The sequence below is a fragment of the Elephas maximus genome, chromosome 12, assembly GCF_024166365.1.
Source record: "Elephas maximus indicus isolate mEleMax1 chromosome 12, mEleMax1 primary haplotype, whole genome shotgun sequence".
Classification (NCBI taxonomy): domain Eukaryota; kingdom Metazoa; phylum Chordata; class Mammalia; order Proboscidea; family Elephantidae; genus Elephas; species Elephas maximus.
Genome location: NC_064830.1, coordinates 108,921,764 through 108,930,449, shown reverse-complemented (window position 1 = coordinate 108,930,449; position 8,686 = coordinate 108,921,764). Strand labels below are relative to the sequence as shown.

Genomic DNA, 8,686 nt, shown 5'->3' with positions numbered 1-8,686 from the left:
AAATTTACGTACCAACCACTAGGGCCAAAGATGAAGAAATAGAAGATTTTTATCAGCTGCTACAGTCTGAAATTGATCGAACAGGCAATCAAGAGGCATTGATAATTACTGGTGATTGGAATGCGAAAGTTGGAAACAAAGAAGGAGGACCAGTAGTTGGAAAATATGGCCTTGGTAACAGAAACAATGCTGGAGATGGAATGATAGAATTTTGTAAGACCAACGACTTCTTCATGGCAAATACCTTCTTTCACCAACATAAACGGCGACTATACACATAAACCTCGCCAGATGGAACACACAGAAATCAAATTGACTACATCTGTGGAAAGAGACAATGGAAAAGCTCAATATCATCAGTCAGAACAAGGCCAGGGGCTGATTGTGGAACACACCATCAATTGCTCATATGCAAGTTTAAGCTGAAACTGAAGAAAATCAGAGCAAGTCCACCAGAGCCAAAATATGACCTTGAGTATATCCCACCTGAATTTAGAGACCATTTCAAAAATAGATTTGACGCATTGAACACTAGTGACCGCAGACCAGACAAGTTGTGGAATGACATCAAGGACATCATACATGAAGAAACCAGGAGGTCATTGAAAAGACAGGAAACAAAAGACCAAGATAGATGTCAGAGAGGACTCTGAAACTTGCTCTCGAACATCAAGCAGCTAAAGCGAAAGGAAGAATTGATGAAGTAAAAGAACTGAAGAGAAGATTTCCAAGGGCGGCTCGAGAAGACGAAGTATTATAATGACATGTGCAAAGAGCGGGAGATGGAAAACCAAAAGAGAAGAACACTCTCGGCGTTTCTCAAGCCAAAAGAACTGAAGAAAAAATTCAAGCCTCTAGTTGTAATAGTGAAAGATTCTATGGGGAAAATATTAAACAATGTAGGAAGCATCAAAAGAAGATGGAAGGAATACACAGAGTCATTATACCAAAAAGAATTAGTCGATGTTCAACCATTTCAAGAGGTGGCATATGGTCAGGAACCGATGGTACTGAAGGAAGAAGTCCAAGCTGCTCTGAAGGCACTGGCGAAAAAACAGGAATTGATGGAATATCAATTGAGATGTTTCAACAAACAGATGCAGCACTGGAGGTGCTCACTCGTCTATGCTAAGAAATATGGAAGACAGCTTCCTGGCCAACTGACTGGAAGAGATCCGTATTTATGCCTATTCCCAAGAAAGGTGATCCCACTGAATGTGGAAATTATAGAACAATACCATTAATATCACATGCAAGCAAAATTTTGCTGAAGATCATTCAAAAACGGCTGCAGCAGTATATTGACAGGGAACTGCCAGAAATTCAGGCCGGTTTCAGAAGAGGACGTGGAACCAGGGATATCATTGGTGATGTCAGATGGATCCTGGCTGAAAGCAGAGAATACCAGAAGATGTTTACCTGTGTTTTATTGACTATGCAAAGGCATTCGACTGTGTGGATCATAAGAAATTATGGATAACATTGCAAAGAACAAAAATTCCAGAACACTTAATTGTGCTCATGAGGAACCTTTACATAGATCAAGAGGCAGTTGTTTGGACAGAACAAGGGGATACTGATTGGTTTAAAGTCAGGAAAGATAGGCATCAAGGTTGTATTCTTTCACCATACCTACCCAGTCTCTATGCTGGGCAAAGAATCCGAGAAGCTGGACTATATGAGAAGCTGGGCATCAGGATTGGAGGAAGACTCATTAACAACCTGCATTATGCAGATGACACATCCGTGCTTGCTGAAAGTTCAGAGGACTTGAAGCACTTACTAATGAAGATCAAAGACCACAGCCTTCAGTATGGATTACACCTCAACATAAAGAAAACAAAAATCTTCATAACTGGACCAATGAGCAAAATCATGATAAACGGAGAAAAGACTGAAGTTGTCAAGGATTTCATTTTACTTGGATCCACAATCAACAGCCATGGAAGCAGCAGTCAAGAAATCAAAAGATACACTGCATTGGGTAAATCTGCTGCAAAGGACAGCTTTAAAGTGTTGAAAAGCAAAGATGTCACCTTGAAGACTATGGAGCACCTGACCCAAGCCATGGTATTTTCAATCACATCATATGCATGTGAAAGCTGGACAATGAATAACGAACACCGAAGAACTGACACCTTTGACTTGTGGTGCTGGCGAAGAATATTGAATATACCATGGACTGCCAAAAGAATGAACAGAACAAATCTGTCTTGGAAGAAGTACAACCAGAATGCTCCTTAGAAGCGAGAATGGCGAGACCGCATCATACATACTTTGGACACGTTGTCAGGAGGGATCAGTCCCTGGAGAAGGACATCATGCTTGGCAGAGTACAGGGTCAGCAGAAAAGGGGAAGACCCTCAACGAGGTGGACTGACACAGTGGCTGCAACAATGGGCTCAAGCATAACAACTGTAAGGATGGAGCGGGACAGGGCAGTGTTTTGTTCTGTTGGGCATAGGGTCACTGTGAGTCGGAACTGACTCGATGGCACCTAACACCACCACCACAAAGGAAAATGCTGCAGCGGACGTTATTGGGTCAACCAACCAAACTGGCATGGGGCGGTTGGTTAGCTAAGAGTGTTGCATCAGTGTGGGAGTCACCGACGTTGATACCTGAGCCACGGCTGTGTAAACAATGCTCCTCAGGAAACACCCCCCGAGCTATCAAAAGTAAAGATGGTTCAGAACAAACCTTTGCCTGTGTATTTACACACATTACAGACACTCACAGGCATTCATTCATACAGTCACTATAGACTCATAGGTACATGTATATATGTATATGAAGGAGGCTGGTGGTGCAGTGGTTAACTGCTTGGTTGCTAACCCATAATTTGGCAGTTCGAATCCACCTGGCAGGTTCGCAGGAGAAAAATCGGCAATTTGCTCCCGAGAAGATTACAGCACTGAAAACCCTATGGGGCTGTTCTACTCTGTCACATGGGGCCACTCTGAGTAGAAAATAAACTTGATGGTACCTAACAACAACATATATGCATACAGGCCTCCATGTGGAACAAGAGGTTTGTGCTGGACTACTAATGTCAACGCTAGTGGTTCAAACTCACCCGGTGGTGTTGTGGAAGAAAGACCTGGCAATCTGCTTCTGTAAAGACTCGAACCAAGAAAACCCCACAGGGCAGTTCTACTCTGTAAACATGGGGTCACTACGAGTCAGAATCGACTTGACAGCAATGGGTTTGGCTTGTTTGTACATACATGTATCTATATCTATGTCTGTAGGTGCTTTTATATCCATGTATGTGCTTTTATATCCATCCGTCTGTCCGTCCGTCCGTCTATGAGAAAGAGAAGAGCGAGACAGTGAACAAATAATAAAGCGTAGGAGTAAAATGTTAACTATAAAAATCTGGGTAAAGGGATATAAAGTTCCTTCTATTTTTGCAATTTTTCTGTAAATTTGAAATTATTTCAAAATAAAACATTAAAAAAAAAAAGACAACCTCAATTTGCTTTGTCTTTTATAGTCTATGTTGTTTTCGGGTTTTCTATTTTAAGCTGGACCTTTCTGGGTTTGTGTGGAGGAAGAGACAGATGATACAGAAATACTATAGCATGTGGGTACATCTCCAACTGGTTCTCCTTAGGCTTGAACTTGGAAACATGTGAGACCACGTGGGAGAATGTGATGTTGCAGCAGGTCTAGCATGCAAACGGGGGTAATAAATCTGTGTACCTATGTACCCCTAAATGAAGACACACGCTGTCTCTACTTCTCTGCTGATGGATTTTAACTTCAAGATGCCAACTCCAGTGTCAGCAGGTAATGTAAACGAAGGAAACAGGCAGGCATAAGAAACACCAATTATGAGAAACACAATAAAACTTTGTTTTTACTGAACTATGGTGAAGCGTAAAATGTCATACAAACAGGTATGATACTGCATATGATATTTCTAATTCAAAAGGGAAAATGCTGAAAACCAGAAATATTTACTCATTTTCTCACCTCACAATCCCTTGGGACTAGAGGCTTCCAGTCCAAGTCTCTTCATGACGTTGAGATGTGCAGGACAGAGTCCCACTGTGAATCCTTTAGTTGGGAGTGATACTTAGTTTTACTCAGTTTCATGATAGAAAACAGCTGTTCACAAATGTAGGTGCTCCCGAACATGGACAGAATCTTGGCACAGTGGTGCTTGTATTTCGGGTAGCTACTCCAGAGGTATTTGTAGAATTCGGGTATCCCGAACTTGTCGTACTTCGTTTTCAGTATCTTGTTGCATTGCAGATCGATAATCTCCATCTGAAGCTCCTCGTGCACGCTGTCGATCTTCACGGAGAACGGAGAGCTGAAGAGGGTCAGCTCGCTTTCATAGAGCTTGAAGTCAGACAACCTGTTCTGGAACTCAGTCTTTAATCCTGCAATTTTGGGGATGTAGTTCAAGCCGTCGCTCTCATCTCTGGAAACGGACTTCAGGGTGGGAAAGTGGGCCAAGTTATTTCTGGCCAAGTGAGTTTCCCAAAGGCACAACTTTGCGACGAATGCCCGAATCAAGTCATACATTTGTGTGACTACTTGTGAGTGCCCTTGTAGAGATATGTTCAAAGTGTTGAGGTGCATTGTCATGTCAACCAAGAAAGCCAAGTCTTTGATCCAATCTTTAGAGCTCAGCTGAGGCACGGGTTTTCCTTTAGATAACATGAATGACTCAATTTCTTTCAATGATTCAAAAAATCTCTTCAGCACCAACCCGCGACTCAGCCACTTTATCTCTGTGTGGTACAAAAGGCTGCCATATTGGTTGTCCAGTTCATAAAGCAACGTCGTGAACTCTCTGTGGTTCAGTCCACGGGAGCATATCCAGTTCACTGAGCTAACCACCACGTCCATGACATGGTCCATCTTTAACTTCTGAGCACAAAGTGATTCCTGGTGAATAATGCAACAGACAGACTTAAGACTGGAGCCCTTGCACAACATGGCCACCTTGGATTTCAGCTTTGTAACAAGTCCATCATTTACATTGACCATCGCGGGAGTGCCCGTTGAGGCCACACTTACTAATTTTGACCAGTTGATATTAAACTTTTTAAGACTTTTCTCAACACGTAAAAATATCTCATTTCCAGATTTTGTACCTGTCATGGGCACTGTATCCAAAAGTTCTTCAGAGACATCAAAATTCTCATCAACACCACGAATGAAGATGGCCAACTGAGTGGTATTGTTTGTATCTGTGATTTCATCGATCGCAAGAGAATATGCCACAAACGATCTGATTTTCTCCCGTAACTTCTCCCATAAGTTCCCAGCCACATCTTCTACAGGCTGCACGACCATGTTTTCTGCTGGGCTCACATCTGCAAACACCTGGCTTTTCTCAGGACACACGATTTCTGTTGACCCGAAGAGACACTCCGTGAGTCCCTTTTTCAGCTCGCGAAGCTTCTCGTCCCGCGTCTTTTCGGTATACTGGTCGAAGTGCTTGCTGTGGTTGGTCTGGTAGTGGCGTCTTAGGTTGTACTCTTTTGACACAGACATGCTCTGTTTGCATATCAAACATATGGGAATATTGTGCACGTCCACGAAGAAGTACGCTCTCTCCCACTTCTCCTGAAATACACGGCCCTCTTGGTCTATCTTTCGTTTTCCAACTTTTGATAGAGACATGGGGACAAGAAATAGGTCACTTTTCTCTTAACTCTGCTACTAGAAAAACAAGAGCACAGCATGCAGTAACCGGGAGGGGCAGAGCAGCTGGGCAGGGTGGCTGGTGACTGAGGACAGCCACTGCCGAGAGATGCAGATGCAGATGCAGCCACAAGGGACCATGGACCCGCTGCGGCCAGCTCGTGACATTTCTAAAGGAAAACTGGAAATCTGGGTTTTTATGAAAACGTGCCTTGCTTTTCAATGTTGGTCACGATTTCCATTTTGAAAAGATATATGAGCCAAACAACAGACATTATGGGTGAGGTTCAGGAGGTGACTGCCACATCTGGCTTAAACAGGAATGGTGTGACAGTGTTGTAGATCCACATTTTTAACATATCTTTTCTCATTTGATTCTCAAGACAACGTGGAAATAATGGAGATGGACAAGCACAGAAGGCTTATGGTTTACTTGTTGGGAGTCTCAACAGGCACCAGCGCCAGAGAACGGCACAGCATCTATGCAGACAAACGTGTGTGAGTGAACACTGCCGTGGGCTAAGTTTTAAAGGACCCGGCCACAATGCATGTAGCTGTGCTTCAACCGGTCACAGGGACAGAAATGCACTTTAAGAAAATGCCGGCAAAATCTAGCGAGACAGAAAGGCAGTGGTTGTCTGGGGCTGAGGGCAGGAATGGGAAGTGACTGAAAATGGGTGGGAGGAATCTTTTTGGGGTAATGGAAATGTTTTAAAATTAGAATGTGGTAATCATTGCCCAACTCTGTAAATTTACTAAAAAGCACTACTAAAAATCACTCAATACAAGTAAATTTCACAGGACATAAGTTATACTGCAATAAAACTATTAAAAATGTAAAAAGTCATTCAAGAACCAGGCAGACGAATTTAGATATAATAATAATTTAGCATTAAAAAAACCCAAAAAACTAAACACTTCAGGTTTCAAGCTGTCATTGAGGAGGCTCCCTAGTGACTCAAACCCTTCAGCCCGCCCCTACCCTCACCCGCCCCCTCAGCCTCAGCCTCACAGGATTCTGACGGACTTGCAGGGATTCCAGGGGAGTAGTAAAAACCTTCAACAAGCAGAATGGCTTGGGCACTGCCCATCAGAACAGATGTCAGCCTCAGCACTGGACGGGGGCTCTGGGCCCTGGCTGTGCCAGACACTACCTTTTGGTTCAGAAGTATGGGGAGGCCGGGGGGCCTGAGGTAGGGCAGGGGTGGCCCGGCTGGCACTATTTACCAGCCAGCAAGCAGGATTCATTATTGTGACCATGAGTGCGGCCGTGCTGTGGCCACAGGGGCACCTGCCACAATGAACTGTGGAGTAAGACTGTGTGACATGCACGCAAGCGACACCAAACTGCTGTACAGGAAAACAAAACGCCTTGTTAGTAACATGTAAGCAAGAGAATTAGAGAGTCCTATGACACGCGGGGAAAAGTGAAGTGCGTGTCAAGAGCAGAATGCCTGCACTAAGGCCGAGGGCTCTGGGAGCAAGGACCCTGTGGTGAGGGCCCACTGAGATACTTCACCCAGCACCAGGGTGCTAAACGTTCTTCTTACCACACCAAGTACTTACCAGTACTCAGCTCAATTCCTGGAAGCGGTCTGGAGAGAAAGAGATATTGTTGAATGCAACAAAGTTCATCCGCCCTCTGTTGTCCATTTAGCTCTAGTCAACAGACTTCTGCTGAGTGTCAACTCTATGCTAGGTGCAGTGGGAGATCAAACTGATACCGGCTGACCACCACCACCGAGAAACAGAAGAGGACACACACAACTCCCAGAGGCAGAATGTGACAAAACGCAGCTGAGGGGCAGTCTGGCCCAGCAGGAAGTGCATGGACCCCAGGGCCAGCCTCTGGGGCACAAATCCCAGTGCTGCCACTTAACAGCCCCGTGACCTCGGGCAAGTGGCTCGATTGTTCTCTGCCTCAGTTTCCTCATGTAAAGTGGGATTATAACAATACCTAACTCTCAGGGTTGCTGAGGGGAGGCAGTAAAAGGTTATATGAGAAAATTCTCCCAGCAGGTTGGCACACAGTGAACACGACCCTATAGGACAGAGTACAACTGCCCCTCAGGGTTTCCAAGGAGCAGCTGGTGGATTCGAACAGCTGACCTTTTGGTTAGCATCCTGAGTGCTTAACCACTGCGCCACCAGGACTCCCAATGCCATGTGGGGGTTGGCAACTGTAATTATTATTAGTACAAACATCTCATGGAGGGATGCCGTTTGAGCTTGTACTTAGGTAGGGCTAGAAGGGGGTTAGGAGTGAGATGGTAGATTTCTGAGTGCCAGTCCTACAGGGCGTGAGCAGCAGACAAATGCAGCGACCTCAGCTAGTGGATGTGGGTGGCTGGGTGGCAGGCTTGTCTGAGGTGTGCTTCAGAGCTCCCCCTGCTGGCAGAAGTGGGCTGAGCCTGGAGGTGAACGCGGACTCCATCGACTGTTAGGCAAAGGCTTGAGGTCTGACCCAAGAGAGTGGGTGCAGAAACAAACACTGAGCCGTGGCCACTGCTGAGGTGTTCGCACGGGTGGCCCCAGCCGCCTGCAACGGGGAAGCAAGATCGTGTGCTGAAAGTGGGGAGAGGGCGCCCCAGGCACGAGGAGTGGGGGGAATGGTAGAAATGGCTACTGTGAGAAAAGAGAAAGGGGTGATCTGTGAATGAACAAAAGGCTGCTTAAAGCATCAAGGGCCGACCAGGTTAGGGCGGGGTCTAGGCCGCAGGGATTTACAAAGAAGCCGGTTTACACTTTCTTTTTTCCCTTGTTCTTTAAAAAAGAGAGGAATCTGAGAAAACATGGAGGTCTGTTTGTTCAGAATTTAGACTGGTAAAATGGGCTTGGTAGGAGTTAGAGCGCAAAGGATTCTGGGGAGGACCAAGCTGCTGAAGAGGTTAACAACCACAGTTCAAGTTCAAAGTCGTGTCTACAGGGATTGACAGAAATGTAACTTTTCAAGTGATTTATCTAGTCCCTTTCTGTCAGTGTGAAACAAACTAAGAACATCTTTTCCTTACGTACAGAATCT

The 8,686-nt window shown here is 45.0% G+C and overlaps 1 protein-coding gene across 5 annotated transcripts in view; it reads right to left on the bottom strand.

The window, feature by feature from the left end:
* Positions 1 to 3,417: 3,417 nt before the first annotated feature.
* Positions 3,418 to 8,686, bottom strand: part of LOC126087355 (general transcription factor II-I repeat domain-containing protein 2B) — a 75,556-nt gene continuing 70,287 nt past the window's right edge. For 2 of the 5 annotated variants that reach the window (XM_049904771.1, XM_049904773.1), the window contains 2 exons: positions 7,231 to 7,259; positions 3,419 to 5,627 (listed from right to left, as the gene is read on the bottom strand). In XM_049904771.1, the coding sequence (XP_049760728.1) occupies positions 4,021 to 5,627; positions 7,231 to 7,259 (1,636 nt within the window). In that variant the 3' untranslated portion in view covers positions 3,419 to 4,020. Of the gene's footprint in view, positions 5,628 to 7,230; positions 7,260 to 8,686 lie in introns of all 5 variants that reach the window. The other 3 variants (XM_049904772.1, XM_049904775.1, XM_049904774.1) reach the window with 3 other exon arrangements.